Here is a 19,414-nt window from a genome sequence, read left to right on the forward strand (position 1 = left end):
ATGAAGATCAACTAGCAGAAATTCTATTTCTTCATGAAAGATTCAGACACAGTATTACTAAGAAAATTTGTATGAATGAGTAAGTTTGATCCTTTAGTTGAAGAGGATTATCTTTTAGAAGCCAATGCAGATTATGCCTTAATACAGTATCTAAACGGAAAGAAAAGTACAGTTGCAACGAAGTACTCAGCTCCTAGAAGTGACCTAAAATTATTGAATCACAATAGTGATTAAGATGAAAGTCCAAATAATACACTAAAGAATTACACTACCAAATCAATATCAGATGAGACAGAAAATTTACCTGTTTAAGAACCGAATCAAGTCCCTGATGATAATCATGAACCAATATTAGAAAATTCTGATTTTCAATCTAGCCGTAAATAAGCTAGAACTAAAAATAAACTAAGATATTTCCAATTTCCAGCATTTTGTTCAAAAATAGAAATAGGGCTGGATTAAATTATTTGCATTTGGGTTATGTTGTCTTGTCACTTGTCATAATAAATAAAAATAAAGAAGAAGGTAATTCTCCTTATTTCACTTGCCGTCCCGTACCCCCACTTAGTTTCATGTTATGTTTCTCGATACATTGTGCTAGAAAGAGATACCGCAAACCAGTCCAAGAGATCTTGTCGTCAGTGGTGGCGGAGTGAAGGCTCACTCTATGTTAATATATACCTCTATGATTGTAATCTTGTTGTTTGAATAAAGTTATTTTAAAGCAGAGTAATAATAGGTACTATTAATTAATGTATTTTTTGTATGGAAACGCAATTATTTTGATAGTTTCTTGACAGACATGAAAGTCACATCTGAGAAGGGACCGGATTAGCCCATAAGCATACCAATTAGGTACCTACCCATGTGTCTAGTAGCTGGCGCTTATTGTATATTCATTCCCGTAGTTCAAACATTTCAAAACTCGATGCTTTCATTTTCCAAAAACCATCCATACAACAAAAATGGGAATATAAAGTGAATTTAATGTGGTTTTTAAGTTATATGTATGTATAATATGTCGTCTAATTTTAATAATCGTTGTTCCCAACCAGAAACACTTCCAGCAAATTAAAAATCAGAAAATTGTGAAAAAACTTTTGACAAAAACAACTATAACATAATGGAAGCATCTTAAATTTTAAATATACAAGACACCACAGTAAAATTTACACAGTTACTAATTTTCAATGTTCTAACTCAATTCCAAGAGCTTCATTACATCAAAATATTAGACACATATACACAGTGATGAGCGCGCTAATAACCGGCAAAATAACGCAAAAGATAGAAAACATTATGAAATAAAAAAAGATGAAAGTCGTAGAGGTGTAAAATTATGGATAGGAGCCTATAAATTTACATTAAATTACACAATTTCCCACCTTTAGAGATCTGTGCCGGTCACAGTGATTGATAGTTGTCATACTGCTCCGATAAGTCTAAAGGTGGGAACGTATGTAATGTAACGTAAATTTATAGGTTCCTGTCGATAATTTTTCTCCTCTAATAGTTTCATCTCTTTTTATTGCACAACGGGTTATGTTTTCTAACTTTTGTGTTATTTTGCCTCTTATTAGCGTGCTCATCACTGCATATAAAAAATCTACACATCTCCTCACCTAGATAGATAATGTCCTGAGGTAGGGATGAAGATGGACAGTGCCTTTGATGTTAGCGGAAAACTTCTAAAAACTGATATCTTTTAGCATTGTTTTTACAAAAGACACTCTCACACTGGGCCTGAAGATGGGACACAAAATGTAAGCCTCGAAACCGGTCGCCTTCTTTAACACATTTTAATAAAGATTGTGAGTATTTACCTTTTTTCATATATCTATAAATTATATTTTTGTTAAAAAAACGTTGCATAGTTTTTGTTTCTTGTGATTTATAAATTATCAAAAAACTTTAAGCAATCATATTAAATATAATAATATAAGTAAACAAAAGACATTTATGAATAGGAGGTAATCCCTCTAAAGCCATTTTTAAAAACACTCAGCCGATTCAAGAAAAACTCTTGTGTGTAAGGAAAGCTTTTAATGGATTTTCGTAATCTTAGCTTTGCTTACACAAAGTGCTGTATTTTCAGCTTCTCTAACAGTATTTTTGTACTTTTTTGTGTTTCTAATGACGTTCATAATGAACTGCTCTCAACAGTGAGACCGAAGGATTTTACTTTTTGAAAAAGAGTCCTCTAACCAGTTTCAATGACTTTTCAGTTCGATTTTTTAGAACTGTAAATAATATTTTTGATGTAGAATAAAATTTTTCGACGCATGCAACAGGATGTTATAAAATTCTTGATATGCAACTTTCTGCACTATTCAACGGTAATTTTCTAATTTTCTTAGAGAGTGCTACAAAGAAAACTCAAAATGTTTATATGCTCTAATTAATGACACAGGCTAATAACTATATATAATAGTACTGAATGTATTGGTAATGGTATTTATTAAGTGGTAATATCGACAATCTTTAATTGTATAATTGTGATGAATTATAAAAAATGTGTTTGTCACACAGAGGTATTGGTGAACACAAATATATCTCTGAATACGGATACACCGATAATTGGTTTATTAATGATAGGGGATGTTTCATTATAACGCGAAACACATAAATTGATTTAACAAGGGATAAGAAACCCAGAGCTTGTTTTCCTTTATTAATGGTTCATTATGAGAGATGAATACGCCTTTATAGATCCATAACTAATTATCAGCAGACACAATAGTAATTTCAAATGGATTGAATTACGATTTATCGATTTCACGTGTCGAATACCTACTACTTACTAAAATTTATATCGTGATAGTATACTAGATATATTTAGAAAATATATTTGTTTTTGAAATCTTACTTATTGAGCCGGTTAAAAGATAATAATAACTGATCAACTTTATAATAAAAAAGGAAAACAAAACATGAGACAAATAAATAACTAATGAGTCGATTAAATTGAATCAGTTATGGTCAAAGTGCCTGTCAGGAGATTGTTCAAACATAAACAAACTAAAATGTTGCAAATGATTTATTTAAATGAATTTCAAATTGCTTAAAATACCAAATAAAACTCAATGCATCCACGTAAAAGCTGTTGAATATCAGCTGTCATCGAGTTCTGATCTATTTGAGATGTAATTTCAGATCTCTAGCTAGTCGGGAAGCATGTTTAAAATCGATTACAAGATTGTTCCCGGAAAAAGTGACAGACAGACAAAAAAAAAGTGTATAAGAACGTAGTAAATACTTGTATTTGAAGGTTTAAAGATTATAAAGATTATTGTAGAATTGCAATTTATTTAGTATTTTTTTAGAAAAATACATTTGAACTTTAAAAAATATATAAAATCCGAAAAATGTTTGGGAGCATCCGAAATGCCAAAAAATTTGTCGTTTTATGGCCTTCTTCTTCTTCTGAAAGTACCCTTTTCTCCATGTATGTTGGCTACTACAATTGCAAACTATTTTATGTCTTCGGCTGTTCTTATTAGCTATTCAAAATTTAGCCCTATCCATTGTCGGATGTTTCTGAGCCACGATAGTTTTTTTTCTTCCTAGTTTTTTCTTTCCCTCGATCTTTCCTGTCACTATAAGTTGAGGATAATAATACTTACTTATAATTTTTTCTTAGTATGTGGCCTAGGCATGATGTTTTTCTAATTTTCACTGTGTTGAAAACTTCTTTTTTCTTGCCTATTCTGTACAGCACTTTTTTGTTTGAGACGGTTTAAGGTATACGATGTCCATGAATTGTTTAGAATTCTCCGATAGATCCACATTTCAATTTATTTACGGTTGATGTTTTAAGGGTTCAGTTCTCAACTGCGTAGAAAAGAGTCGACCAGACGTAGCATTTTGATAAACGTAGTCGAATTTTGAGTTTTATTCGAGAATCACCAAGCAATTTTTTGATTTTTCCGAAAGATTTTCTAGCCTGTTCTATTCTGATTCTTATTTCTAGACCAGGATTTAGGCTGCCATCAATCCACCATCCCAGGTACTTAAATCTATTGACCTCTTCTAAAATGTACCCATTTATTATGCGAGGTTGAGTTTCGTTTTGTTTTTTTTGGATTGACTTTGGTTTTTTACTTTATCGTACTATATACGTAGTATAGTATAATAGATAAAGTTATAGGATCGTGCAAAAAAATTTTTTTCAGATTTCACTTTTTTTCGACGTTTTGAGTCCCCCTGAGTCTAAAAAGCAAATAAAAAAAACATGTCGGAAGTATGTACGTACGTACGTACGTACGTACGTATGTACGTACGTATGTCGCCACCGCCCAGCAAAAATTACTGGACCGATTTTGATGAAATTCGGTATGAGTAAGTTTAAGAGAATTTTGTCGAGAAACTAAGCTTTTAAAAAAAATCTCTCAAAGGGGGGCCGAAATAGGGGGGTTATTTAGGGCCCATTTTTGCAAATTTTGACAGAAATAAATGAAATTCAACTCAAAGTAAGCTCATCGATAGGTAAATAAAAGTACGGAATTTGACATTTCCAAATTCAAAATGGCGGCCAACATGGCCGACCGCCCCCCGACACATTTCCCTATCTATCTAAAAAGTTTTTATGATAAGTTTAATTTGAAAAAGTCGTTATATAGCCTAAAGATGGGGCTATAAGAAAGATGTTATCGTTTTTCAGAAAAAGTTACGGGTTGCCTATATTTAAGGGGTCAAATTTTGACATAAATTTGAACTAGATTTTCTCAAAAATGGCTGCAAGGAATTTTTTTATTTTATGATATATTTTTGATATCCTATCAGTAAATTGAATGACATTAGTCATATATCTTAACTCCCCATAGGAGGGGAGTTATGAATTTTTTATAAAAAAATATTCGAGTGCCCGTAACTTCCTTCTTAATAGAAACTAAAATTTGAAATTTTGCAGACATATATGGTATTTTATTATCTATTATCACAATAAATTTTACCAAAAACATGGCTTCCGGTTGAACCGGAAATGAATAAAAAATCTTATTTTTTTCGATACGCCCTGTATATTTTAACACATTTTGAAAGAATGCAAAATTACCTTTCCAATGACATAAAATTTATTGCTATAGCTCAAAAACTCGAAAAGTTACGGTACATAGAAATTTTGCTATAATCTTATGTGTGTCCTCTCTCACGCGTTCATAGCAGAGCATTATTGTAGAGCAGTCAATGAGGGTATTTGGCTCCGAATTCCATCCTACTACATTGATGTACTTGATATTTTCACAGTAAGTAGGGAATAGCTCAAGAAACAAAATCTACCCTATATACTATGGCGCTTTTATCTTGGGGCGGTTCCCACTTCTTCAAGGGGGTGGAAAATTTGTTGGTCAAAATAAGCACGGAAGTGGCTGAAGAACCTATTTCTAAGCAAAAACTGGTCTATACTTTTTTTTGAGAACTCAATACTTTTTGAGTTATGCGTAGTTGAAAATTGGCCATTTTCATTGAAAAATGACACCTTTTCGGACGGATTTTTTGTGAATACCTTAAAAACTATGCATCGAACTAAAAACTCTGTATAAAACATTTTTTAGATTATAAATAATAAAGAGATTCGTTCCTTCGTAAATGTTCTATTTATAATACAAAAAGAGATATGGTAGGTGAAAATAGTTTGTTTTTTGGTGTATGCTCAAATTGGTGTATTCAACTTGAAATAACAGAGGAACGGTAGGTTTTAGGTGTATAATGCTACCAACACCTTTTGTAGTGTTTGAAAAGGCCTTTAAAACGAGCACCGTTAAATGTCGGTTACTTACAAACTAAGCGAGATATGGTGCAAAAAATATAATGACTAATGTACTTTAAGGAAAAATGAAAAGTATATACATTTAACTCCCCATCCACCATAATTTAAATGCATTGTTTTTCTTCTCAATACCTTTTAATATAGTGTTATTTCTACTTTCAAAAAGTTAAACGGGTTTAAAATGAATGGTTTTTTTAAAAAATGTGATCAAATTATAGAATGAATTTTTCAATTTTCTTAAAAATCTTCCTTTTTCTCCATGTAATTCGAAAATAAAAATATTTCACCCCTGAGAAGTGGTGGGAACTTCCCCCATGATAAAAGCGCCATAGTATATAGGATAGACTTTGAATTAGGAGATTGGGCTACTCCCAAAATTTCATTAAAATCCATGCAGTAGGATAGAATTTGGAGATAATATCTTGTTCTTAATCTCGCGCATTGACTGGCGTAATCGAAATAGAATGAAATGCAAATATTGTAAACTATTAATTTCTCAGAAAAATGAACTAATTTGAAATGAAAGTATGACTATAATATTCTATTGATTTATGCAATAATCTACACATCTATAGTGTGTCCCCGAAATATGGCATCGAACATTTTCTCAAATGCAGGAATTAATGATGCGTAGAACCATAAAATACTTTTAAGTACAGTAGGTGTTTCTAAAATATCAAAATAACGAGTAACTTTGTTATTTTTATAGAATGCCAATATCTAGTACCATAACGATAATAGATCGGCACGATAAAGTTCTCGGGCGGTCCTTCCGTCCAGCGTTTTTAATAGATATATATTTTTATACCAAATGGCTCACAGGTCGAGTTGGTATTGTCAATGAGTCGTTGTAGACCCAAATCGGAATCCGAAATCAACACCGTATCATCGGCGTATCTGATGCTGTTGAAATTTACGCCATTCGCATTGACTCCATCCTTGGAATCGTCCAGTGCCTCTTTAATTTAAACTCGGAGTAAAGATGAAACAGCAGGGGCGAGAGAACACATCCTTGTTTAATTCTCCTCCTAAGTTCTACTTTTGCGGATGTGGAACTTTCGATTCTATCTCTAGCGTTTTGGTTCCAGTACAAATTTTTTAATAATTTGATGTCTTTTTCATCTAAACCAACTTCTTGCCAAAGTTCTAATAGTGGTTCGTGTCTTACTCTATCAAATGCTTTTTCGAAGTCTATAAAGCATACAAATATATAAAAATATCACAAGGAAGAATTCCTGTACTGGTTGTATACCATAAATCACAAAAAATAAAAACCTTATCTTGTAAATGGTATATTTAAAATCCCTAAAAAGGGGCTGTATCACAACAAAACGTTTTCGGAATCAATATTCCATCATCATTGTTACCACAGGTTTACAAGCTTTAACCCACCAAAATGTACGGGTAAAAACCCTTAAATTGATTTTAAACAGTTGGGTTACACTATATTATCCGATTTTAAAGGATGTTAAAAATATTTCCAGATTAACCCCTGGCATCACATGACATCAACCATATGGTTTAACCCCAACTGTTTAAAACCAATTTAAGGGTTTTTACCCATACATTTTGGTGGCTTAAAGCATGTAAACCTGTGATAACACTGATAATGGAATATTGATTCCGAAAACGTTATGTTGTGATACAGCCCCTTTTAAGGGATTTTAAATATACCATTTACAAGATAAGGTTTTTATTTTTTATATAAATATATCTCTGTTAGTCGTAGTATTTTTGTAATAGCATCCTCCACCAGGATGTAATTAAAATAAACATCTTACCTGAAAGGATGTAGTGACGGCAGATATTAGGTCGTAAAAATACAACCAAGGCTCTACGTTCTCAGGCCTAAATGGCGTAAGAAGGAAGTTAAGTCCTAACAGTGGCACTAGTAATAGGGTTGCCCTGGAACAAAAACACACAATGTAAAATAAGCTTAAATAATATGATTGGCATTTTATTTAACACGAAATGTAAAATTTAAATTTATCATTTAAAATACTAATAACAATAATAGAATACAGCAAAATAGTAGAAATAATAATAACTTCGAAAGAGGTGATACTCAGTATGATTATACAATACCAAAACGTAAGAAAGGACTTTGTCCGAAACTTCAAAGAAACTGGGAGGGCCCGTACAACGTCCTGTAGAATATAAACAATCTAATCTACCACATCCAGTTTTCAGCAAGAAGTAAACCCAAGGTAGTTTATATCGAGAAACTATATACCATGGAATTGAGACAAAGTGTCTATTTAAATGGAATTTAAAAAATTGTTTAAAATCCACTTTTAGGACGCTGTAGCGACATCTCTTAAAGAAAAGGGAAAAGTCTCAGATATATAATTAGCTATTAAAATAATAGTAAAAAAATATTTAAATCTGAACCTTTTCTTATTGGAACCTCTTTCTGGTAACATCCTTAATCTCTGACTTTGACAATTTATAAGACAAGAGACGACGAATAAAGAAAGCGAAAAGGAATCTACAATATGTAGTCCTATTCTACTTTCTACGTCTAGGAAGAAAGGTCCGAAAAAAAGTTCCTAATACTCAAAATCTGAGTAAATATAAAAGTGAAAATGTCCAGAAAATGTCTAAAATCTCCAGATAGCTGTTTCTGTCTTACGACGTCCTCAGTGGAGCTGCGTGCACACCTCTGAATCAAAAGAAAAAGTCAGAAATTAGGGATGTTACCAGAAAGTGGTTCCAATAAGAAAAGTTTCAGATTTAAGCATTTCTTTACTATTATTTTAATAGTGAATTTTGTATCTGGGACTTTTCTATTTTCTTCGAGAGATATCACTACAGCGTCCAAAAATGGATTTTAAATTATTTTTGAAATTCCACTTATAGACAGTTTGGTTTCGTTTTGATTCAGAGGTGTGCATGCAGCTTCAATGAGGACGCCGTCTTTTTGCTTTCTTGTGTTACCAGAAAGGGACCCCAATATGAAAAGTTTCATATTTAAATAAATATTTACTGTTATTTTATTAGTAAACTTTATATCTGGAACTTTTCTCCTTTCATAAAATATTTTTTCCTGTTTTCAATAAAAGTAATTGGAAAAAAGTGTAACAATAATATTAAAATGACAGAAGTAGCTTCAGAAAAATAATTCTTTAGGAACACCTGGTAAGCAATTTTTCCTCTTTCACGACAATAATCTTGACAAATTCGGTAAGATGAATACTATAAGAATTTTAAATTAAAAAAAAGTGATTTGGATATATTTTCGTGTACCCTCCGTGCTTATTCGTTCGTCTTGAATTCCCCTTTTGTGTCACCTCTGTCTGATGAAAAAGCATATTGTGATGCGCTTATTATTATCATGCCCCATTCATGCCTTTAATTGCTTTATCAAACAACAATTGTGCTATATTAGAACGGATTCGAGAGTACGCAAAACTTCAAATTACTCATTATTGTTAGATTTCCATTGTCTTAGGTAGAAACGGGACCAAAGCGATCAAGAAAGTTATTGTCATTAGAGCAAAAAAGTATTTCGGGGAGTTTAATTTTAGTTGTTAATGAGTTTTGTTGCAGAAATATTCAGAAGTTTTGTATCTCGTTCTCCTCGCTTAAGTTTTCAGCCGTAGCTAGATATTCCTAGACAGAAGTTTTAATACAAAGAAAGAAAATATTATATTTATTTGGTACTCAATAAAATTTTTTATTCACTACGAAACAGTAAAGACCTTATTCTACGTTTATTAGTCTGTTTTCATGCAGTCATGAATGTAGATATTCAATTAACCATCCAGTTAGTACGGCAGGGTCCATTAGACCCCAGCTCGTAACAAAATTAAAATTTAAATATTTAAGAATTTTTGAAGTATCTGTAAGCCTCGAATACTCGCAACCTCGTACGAGGCGCATTTTTAAAAATTTCAACACCCCCTATCTCGGAAACTATCATTATTTTTTCATTTAGAATTAGCCCTTAAAGTAAAAACACCCTGTATTGACGAAAAACAAGGCTAGTTGTTAAGCACCTAACTTTTTTATTATTCAACATAAGCGAATGAATCAAAAATCAGAATGTTAAGAAGACATGAGGCTATAGTTGGGTTTTAATTTTAGTATTTTATAAATGCTAGAATATTCCACAGGGTGTGGTGAACTTTGAGAAAAACTGGCAGTTTGATTGGTACACCCGGTATAAAATGACAATTTACCTGTCTAGCAACAATATATTAGAGCGATATTGTTAAAAATAAGACTATAACGTATTAAAAAATCACTTAAATCGCACAACAGGTTTAGGAAATTCAACACATTAAAAATGGCCCATTTTTAAAGTGGTGCGTTAATTTCTTGGAGAAGTGTATATCTGGAGTACCTGTGATCTTTTAATCATTGTATTTTTTGGTTAAGTTCTGTATATATCTGAAGACATGTTCTTCTATTATGTTTTAAAATCTGTCATTTGCTATTTCGGCGTTGAATCGCCCATTACTATTTTTATATCTCCGATAGAAAGATATCTAAAACAACCCTTACAATTATGGAACAAATATTGATGCCAAAACAGCCAAGAAGCAGCTAAAGCCTGTAATGAAGCAGAAAAAAATAAGAATTATTTGAAAGAAATGAGAAGTCCCAGATGTAAACAATAAGTCTCAATAAAATTCTCGTGGAACCACTTTCTGGTAACACCCTTAATCTCTGCCTTTTACAATTTATAAGGCAAGGAGACGACGAATAAAGGAGACGCAAGGGACTCTAAAATATGCAGTCACATTCCATCTATTCGTCTAGGAACAATACCAATAGTCTAGTAAAATAAAATTACACTACATGTAAATCAAAATGTAAATTCGTACAGGTTGAAACAAATTTTATATCAAAGTTTAGGTAGGTACAAAAGATATTTTCAAGAAAGTATCCAAATCATACAAGGGGATCATTGTTTAAATAATTAAAAAGGGGTCATTTTTGCAAAGAAATTACTTTTTTAACTGCTGAGGCCATTTAATTACTAATGAAGGTCTATAGGATTATTTTCTGCAAAGTTAAAGGTCTTCCACATAAGACTTACTAAGTTAAATTTGACCCCCTATTTATTTAAATAATTATACATAAAACTTTAAAAACAAATTTGCAAAAAATTATTTTTAGCGTTTTAAATAAGCACTATAAAATATCTCATTTTACAGTAGAAGTAGAGCTATGTTATCAGTATTAACCAAAAAAAATTGGTCCAAAAATATTTAATATCTTTTGAGATATTGAATTTGTTTATCAAATGTTACTCTATTTCCAATTGCAAAAACGCGGTTGTTACCAAAAAAATATTCACCTGTTTTAAATCTTATAATTTTTATTTTTATGTATATTTTCAATAAATGTATTGATAAATTCAAATTTCAATTAAACTTCCCCCTAAAATGGCATTTGAAAATTATTCAAATTTGTTTATAATTTGTTTTTTTAATAACGTTGCGGATATTAAATATTTTAAAATGCCGTTTCGATAATAATTGGGTTCCTGGAAATTTTTCACTAATTAACAAATTTTTTGGTCTTTTTTTCCTCTTTTTTTTCTTGGAGTTATATTACTACCGGCCCTTTTAGGGTTAAGTTTCATTAAGAATGTCGAATCTCTAAGTTGTAGATTCTAGACCTAAAACGATTAGGATTGGTCTAAAATCACTTAAATAAAATGTGGCTACTTACTGGGTTACAGGGTGTTTTATTTAAAAATTTAAAAATTATTTTTTACCAAGTACTTTCAAACTATTTGACGTATCCTTATCATACTTGGCAGAAAGTGTGGGTACTAAACAGTATACTAAATTGTGATAAATAAAAGTTTCTAGCTACTACCAGAGGCGTACGACAGGGGATAGTTGATGGTTGACCCTTCCCAAATTCTACGCCACTGAGGGAATTACTATTTTAGCGAAATTTTTTGATTCTCCAATACTATGTAAATAATATACTCTTTACTGGTAACGATTAAGTCATTAGTTTTCGAGATATTGGACGTTAAAAATGAAACGGAATTTTTATTTTGATTCATTCATTCATTCATTTTAATCTTCCAATATCTCTCAAACTGATGACTTTATCAATACCAATAAAGTTATTTACATAGAAAGTATTGGAGAATCGAAAAATTTCGCTAAAATACTAATTTACTCAGTGGCGTATAATTTGGGAAGGTTCAATCATTCACTATCCCCTGTCGTACGCCTCTGGCACTAGCTAAAAACGTTTATTAATCACAATTTAGTAGGGTGTGTAATAGCCACACTTTCTGCCAAGTATGATAAGGATACTTCAAATAGTTTTAAAGTACTTGGTAACAATAATTTTTAAATTTTTAAATAAAAAACCCTGTAACCCAGTAAGTAGCCACACTTTAGTTAAGAGATTTTTAGGTCTAGAATCTACAACTCAGAAATTCGACATTCTTAATAAAATTTAACCCTAAAAGGGCCCATAGTAATGTAGCTCCAAGAAAAAAAAAAGAAGAAGAAAAAACGACAAAAATTTTTTGTTAATTGGTAAAAAATTCCCGGGAACCCAATTATCGAAACGACATTTCAAAATACTTAATCCCCGCGACGTTATTAAAAAAACAATTTATAAACAAATTTGAATAATTTTCAAATGCCATTTTAGGGGTGAGTTTCATTGAAATTTGAATTTATCAATACATTTATCGAAAATATACATAAAAATAAAAATAATGAGATCTTAATCAGGTGAATATTTCTTAGGCAACAACCGCGTTTTTGCAATTTAAAATATAGTAACATTTAAAAACAAATTCAATATCTCAAAAAATATTAAATATTTTTCGACTAATTTTTTTTGCTTAATACTGATAATATAGCGCAACTTACTCTGTAAAAGAAGATACTTTATATTGCTTATTTAAAACGCTAAAAATAATTTTTTGCAAATTTGTTTTTTAAAGATTTATATACAATTATTTAAATAAATAGGGGGTCAAATTTAATTTAGTAAATCTTATGTGAAAGATTTAACCTTCAACTTTGCAGAAAAAAATCCCATAGACTTTCATTAATAAGTGAATTACCTCAGCACAGTTAAAAAATATTTTTTTTGCAAAAATGACCCCTTTTTAATTATTTAAACAATGAGTCCCTTGTATAATTTGGATAATTTCTTGAAAATATCTTTTGTACCCACCTAAACTTTGATATAAAATTTGTTTTAACCTGTATGAATTTACATTTTGACTTTTTTTATTTTATTAGGCTACAACGAAAGTTGATTCCGTGTACTCAAAATATGAGTAAAATTAAAGCTTAATAAAAAACAGCTTATGTTTCGCGAATATTTCGCGAAATGAATGACAGATCGAAAAACTAAAAAATACGTGCACAATATTTTTCAAAAATCTATCGAATAATACCAAACACGGCTTTCCACGACTGAGGGGTAAATTTAAAATTTTTAATACGGATCCCACGATATTTCGCGAAATGAACATCAGATCGAAAAACTGAAAACTACTTATTCAATATTTATGAAAAATCTATCGAATTGTACCAAAAAAACACGACCCCCACAGAGGTGGGGTGGGGGGTTACTTTAAAATCTTAAATGGAAACCCCCATTTTTTATTGCAGATTTGGATTCCTTACGTAAAAAAAAGTAATTGTTATTCGAAATATTTTATCGAATTATGGATAGATGACGCTATAATATAAAAAACGATTGTTGGAGATGGCAAATTAAATTAAAAATGGAAAGTCTCCACTAAAATGGAAAACTTTACTTAACTTTTTTTGGTTTTAGGAACTACTATTCACAACACAATAGGTCCCCATAACGCTCGAGTTACTGCACATTTGGCATACTTTGCTCCCCTACCATAAGCTGTTTTTAATTTTTTAAATTTTTAATGTTTAATTTTAATTTAAGATTTATTCGACTTATTATATTAGCAGTCAGTACAAAAAACGGGGCTTCAACATAACCGCAAGTACAATAGATAAATGGAGTAGAAAAATTTGTTTGTAAGTTGCCTTAAGAAAACTTTAATTATCGAAAACAATTTCCAATCTCTTTGCCATCAAAACATTCTGCAAATACTTCGGAAGTCCTTAATCACACCCCAAGCAAGCACGCCCCTGTCATTGGGAGAAAATCGCAATCAGCAGATGTAGCAGAGGAGGAGCGAAATTTAAATTGCAGCCAGTTAATGGAATGTCACCAGCGCAAAATGTCCCACAAAAGACAGAAATAAAACTTGGCTGAGATAATATTTCTCGTTTTGGATTATTTCACTGCCGCTTTGTTGTTTCAATACAATTTTGCTCGGTTTCCGATAAGTTCCTTCCAAGTTTTGAGTTCTTGTCGAATCGAGTTTCAGCAAGAAATACAAAAATTGGTTTATCTTAATATTCCGTTTTATTTATTCTTTTCGATTTTTAAACACCTTTAAATAACATTATTCTGTACACTCCAACAGCTGACAAATAAGAATTTATAATAAAAAACAGCGCGTAGTAGTTGGGGAGTGCCGACAGAAGTGAATACTTGCTACAGCGTAGTATTGCTATATATGTCGGTTAATGAAATTTTATTACCGGATTTACACTCAGTCCTGTTGGACAGGGAATTGGGCAGTGAAGTGGGCAGCGTAAGTGTGTAAATAGGATACTCGCGCGTTCCCTGCTCATGCCACTACCATTACACGCCGTTCCCCAAATTGTCGTTTTTTTCCAAAAGGAGAGGCAGCGCGAATGCGAGTGAGTATTCACATTCAGCCACTCACATTTGAGTACCAAAAGAAGTGTTGTGTTTCGTCGTTTCAAGGACAACTAAGTACTTACTTGCTTCTATTATTCTGTTACAATGAAACGACTCTATTAAACTATCCTTATGTTTTTAATAATTAAGCAGATTGTATATAAATAATTAAACTTCGAAAATCATCTGAAAAACGATCAATATTAATTTAGGGAACAAGCAATAATATTCTTTTTAAAACATTTAACCTCCACGTATTCCAACGCTACGAGTGGTTCGGTAAATGAGTTGAGGATATTGGTGAGTCACTCGCGTCGATATCGTATTTCGGGCAATATTTCCGGCAGCGGCAAGAGCAGTGACAAAGGCTGAGTGTAAATCCGGCATATATCTGATTATTACTGAACTAGTGATTTTGCTATGTGACATGCCAAGGGGATCTATCTAGTCACTTGCCATCTATTTTTTTGATTACCTCCAATTTTGTCTGACTCTCTACAGTTTTTTCCGGCTCTCTACTGTTCTTCCTGAGTCCTATTAATTTTATCGTGTCTCCATCTAGTTATTCCTCACTTCCTTTCTTAACTTCTTCTAATTTCTCCTTATTGCCACTAATTTTTCCACTCTTTCCAAATAAGAGCCACTCGCTCTTATTTTTCCCGACTGCCTCCAATTTTTCCTTGCTTCTTCTAATTATTCCTGGCCCCTCTAATTTTTTATTAATAGAAAAGATCGCCTAATTATACGCAGGCTATCCAAAAAGTACGTTACGTTTTGGAATAGAAAAAAACAAGTACAAGAAATAGTTATTTATGAAACAGTCCGTGAAGTATGCTTTTTGCGAACGCACGCGATATTTAGAGCACGAGCGACAGCGGAGCGATTGCTATACATCGCATAAGTTCGCAAAAAGTACTTCACGCACAGTTTCATACAATATTTTATCTACTCTACCATAAACAAATAAAAAAACTGCAACTCTTCGTCACTGGAATTCATTTCTATTCTACAATTTTTAGAACTTTGACATTTAAAAATTCTAACTTCTTTCAAACCACAAAACTGTCAAAACTTTTATCGTAATTTATTGCTCATTATGTCATCACCATGACAACGTGAAAGTTAAGGATATTTGATTATATGAAAGTGTGTTAAAAACAGTGTGAAAAAGTAAGTCCCATTTAAAATACATTGTTACTTCACGTACACTTTAAACACTTCACGCCACTATACGTCACTATAATGACAGTTTTCACAAACTAAAAACTTAAACATAATATGACATAGAGCAGATAAAAGATTTTATTATATACATTTGAAAAAGACACTAAAATACTATTTTACTACATAATTTCCTAACAAATGCAGGCAGTTATCATAGCGGTGAACTAGCTTTGAAATACCATTGTCATAAAATTCTGCTGCCTGAGGCTTCAACCATCAAAGCGCTGCGTTGCAAGCCGGGACTTTAGTGATTGAAATAGGTAATAGTCGCTAGGTGCAAGATCCGAACTATACGGCGGATGAGGAAGCACCTCCACTTAAATGTATAAGAGACAATTTCATCAGTCACAATGCTTGACTGTCCACTTCGTTCTTCATCGTGTACATTGGTTCGGCCATCTTTGAATTTAATGCACCATTGACGCACACTACCTCGATTTGTTGTTTTTAGACAACAAGAAGCGTATTGTCGCACCTCACAACTGACGGGGTTTTTGATCGCGACAAAAATTTCAAACAGCTGTTGTAAAATAACGAGAGATAGTGACGTTGCGCTATCACGGCTGGACAGCTACTGAACGGAGGAACGCCACAATGCTAAGATGGCCGCACTAACCCCGCCCCTAGCGGCTACAGATCAAAGCGTAAGAAATTTTCTGGATAGCCCTGGTATTTAAAGTATTATCTTACCTTAACGCTTGTAGCGACGATCGTGAAGCACCAGATCCTTGCCCTTCAGCAGGACCTTTCCGAAGTTTCATCACCACAACCCTTACGATGTTTATAAGGAAGAAGAGATTGAGAATTATAGTGGCAGCTACTGGTATTTGGTTGATGATCTCGAACCTGGAGTCTTTAATCCAACACCTACAAAACAATATGTTTAATAATTGCATCAAGTGGCTTGTTATACATGTTTTATTTATTAATTATACAGCGTGGTCCAATGAAAACAGTCCACATCCATATTTGGTAGTATTTATTTGATTTTAAGGAAATGAGGGAACAGGTCGATTTTTGATCTAAGGGGACATATTTTTACGATACATACATGTCATTTGTTGACCCCCTCTCTTCCACTTCCCAGTCCCTTGATTTTAAATAGGGATATAAACGCAAAACCAATTTTATTAAAAAAAAAATAAAAGAAAAAATTGGCAGCACATCGAGCAGTGGGTTCGACAGCCCGTGTAAAGTACCCGTTTAAGTAGGTAAAGTTGCTGGATCGCAGTGGCGGATCTACGGGGAGGAAAAATGGGAAAATTTCTGCCCCTAACAACCTCCAAAATTAAAGAAAAAAATTGTTAAAACATGAAACTGAAACCACAAACACATTCACTCTAGGTAGGAAAATTAAGGGGGATTAATGCATAATAAGTAATTATTTATGTCTTTTATGTAGTTTTGGTTTAACTTTTTTGTCTTTTGGTTGGTGTTTCAGTGAAAGTTCCCCCCTAAGTCATATTTCTCCTCCCAAGGAAAACTTCTAGATCCGCTACTGCTGCCTAGGAGGGTTCAACAACTTAGTCTCCTCGTTCTAGCCAATAACTAAATGATTTGGACTCGGTTTAAAATAGTTACTAATTGGATAAAACAAAAAATGAGCAAAAAAGCACGATAAAAACGGCAATTAACTGTCTGCGCCAATAAAACTCGAATTCGGTATAAAAAAATGACAGTTGCCTTAATTACTAATAATTATCCTATATTATGAAAGCTACTCAGTTATTAATGTTGTTTAAATCACTGGCACTTATCTAGAAATGTCTGTACCTATATCTTTAATCTGATAATATAGCCTAGGAGCCGGGGCTGTTTTGACCCGCTGAATTAGAATTTCAAAGTTGCTTTTGTGTCGGAAGTTACAAGAACTTGTTGAACAATTTATTTGTTCAAAATGATCGGAGACATTGCAAAATTAGTGCGAAATCATTACAAAATTATGACATTTAAGCGATTTTTCACTTGTAATTCTGTCATCAACTTGTCAACTTTCATTGATAATAAACTCTGGCTTAACGTATCAAGTTCGGTTTCAAGTGAGTTACTTTGTTTCAAAGTCCAAAAACTGTTTCGAATATTAGTTTAAAATGTGCATACAATTTATTATTTCCAAAAAAAGGAAACTAAATTTCAGTTGATAAAATCCCTAAGCGTCAAAATTAACGGAACACCTTAAAAACGGAACATGTTAGATGTCTCGAATTTCCTAAACCTGTTGTCCGATTTGAATGATTTTTTTAGTATGTTAGAGCCTTATTATTCAAGAAAATCGATGTAATAATATTGTTGCTAGACAGGTAAATGCCATTTTATACCGGGTGTAAAAACCATACTGTGTTTTTTTAGTAGGAAGTTAGGAATACCCTGTAGAATATTCTAGCACATATAAAATATTGAATGTAAAACTCAATTGTAGCCCTAGGCGTTATTAACATTTTCTTTTTTAATTCATTTACTTATGTTGGATAATAAAAAAGTTAAGTATACGTTAACAACTAGCCATGTTTTTCATCAATAAATACTCATTTTCCTCTTAGTTTAATAGATAAGCCTAAAGTAGGCTATGAGAAATTACCAAAATGTGAAAATGGAACGCGCTACACGGAATTTGACTCGCGATGAGTGCGTTCAAGCAGTAATCTTACATAACGAAGGACTTAGCTACAATGCTATCGGCTCCTTATATTTGTAGTAATTTTTTGCTAATGCACGATAATGCAAGACCTCACGTTCACAAACTGAATTGAACATTGAACTGACATTGAATTGGCCATCTCATAGTCCAGATCTTAACCCGCTTGAAATTTGTGTGATATTGGCAGAAGAATACGACAGCGTTTACCACCTCCTAGAATCTTACAAGAGGTAGAAGCAGTAGCTCTCGAGATTTGGAATGATATTGATCAAGACCAAATAGCATACCTCATTAGAAGTACATATCTCTTTTATTATCGAACATAAGCGAATGAATTAAAAAAATACAATTGAGTTTTAATTTCACTATTTTATACATGCTAGAATATTCCACAGTGTTACGAACTTTAAGAGGAAACAGTAGCGATCAACAGGTAGCGAAAACGCGTTCCAAGATTGCGGCTGTAATTCTGAATATTTTTTCGAGATATTTGGCACACGTATTCGTAATATAATAAAGAATGGCGGTACAGAGCCCAATTTGAAAAATATATTAATATATGGAAATTACTCTGTAATTAAATACAATATTAAAAAAACGAGCCTGTAGCGCCATTAAGAAGAACAAAAAAATACACTTTCTTCAAATAAACTTTTTTATCCGATGCCTAGATTTTCTGTCATTTTGGAACGGCTAATAAAATAAAACATTTTAGTAGTTCCAAAATGACACAAAATCTAGGCATCGGGTAAAAAACTTTATTTGAAGAAAGTGTATTTTTTTGTTTACAGGCCCGTTTTTTAATATTGTACTTAATTATAAAGTTATAAATATTCTAAATAGTTAAAATTATAAAGTAATTTCCACATACTAATATATTTTTCAAATTGGGCTCTGTACCGCCATTCTTTATTATCTTACGAATACGTGTGCCAAATATCTCGAAAAAATATTCAAAATTACAGCCGCAATCTTGGAACGCGTTTTTGCTACCTGTTGATCGCTACTGTTTCCTCTTAAGGAAAAAACACAGTATGATTGTTTATTGT

The 19,414-nt window shown here is 32.2% G+C and overlaps 1 protein-coding gene across 8 annotated transcripts in view; it reads right to left on the bottom strand.

Moving 5' to 3' along the window:
- The window catches only part of LOC114324400 (calcitonin gene-related peptide type 1 receptor-like), a 553,725-nt gene that overhangs the window by 57,292 nt on the left and 477,019 nt on the right, over positions 1-19,414 (bottom strand). For all 8 annotated transcript variants that reach the window (XM_050649000.1, XM_050649001.1, XM_050648998.1 and 5 more), the window contains 2 exons: positions 16,418-16,594; positions 7,549-7,672 (listed from right to left, as the gene is read on the bottom strand). In XM_050649000.1, coding sequence (XP_050504957.1) covers positions 7,549-7,672; positions 16,418-16,594 — 301 coding nt within the window. The remainder of the gene's footprint in view (positions 1-7,548; positions 7,673-16,417; positions 16,595-19,414) is intronic.

The sequence above is a fragment of the Diabrotica virgifera genome, chromosome 4 (genome assembly GCF_917563875.1).
Source record: "Diabrotica virgifera virgifera chromosome 4, PGI_DIABVI_V3a".
Taxonomy (NCBI): domain Eukaryota; kingdom Metazoa; phylum Arthropoda; class Insecta; order Coleoptera; family Chrysomelidae; genus Diabrotica; species Diabrotica virgifera.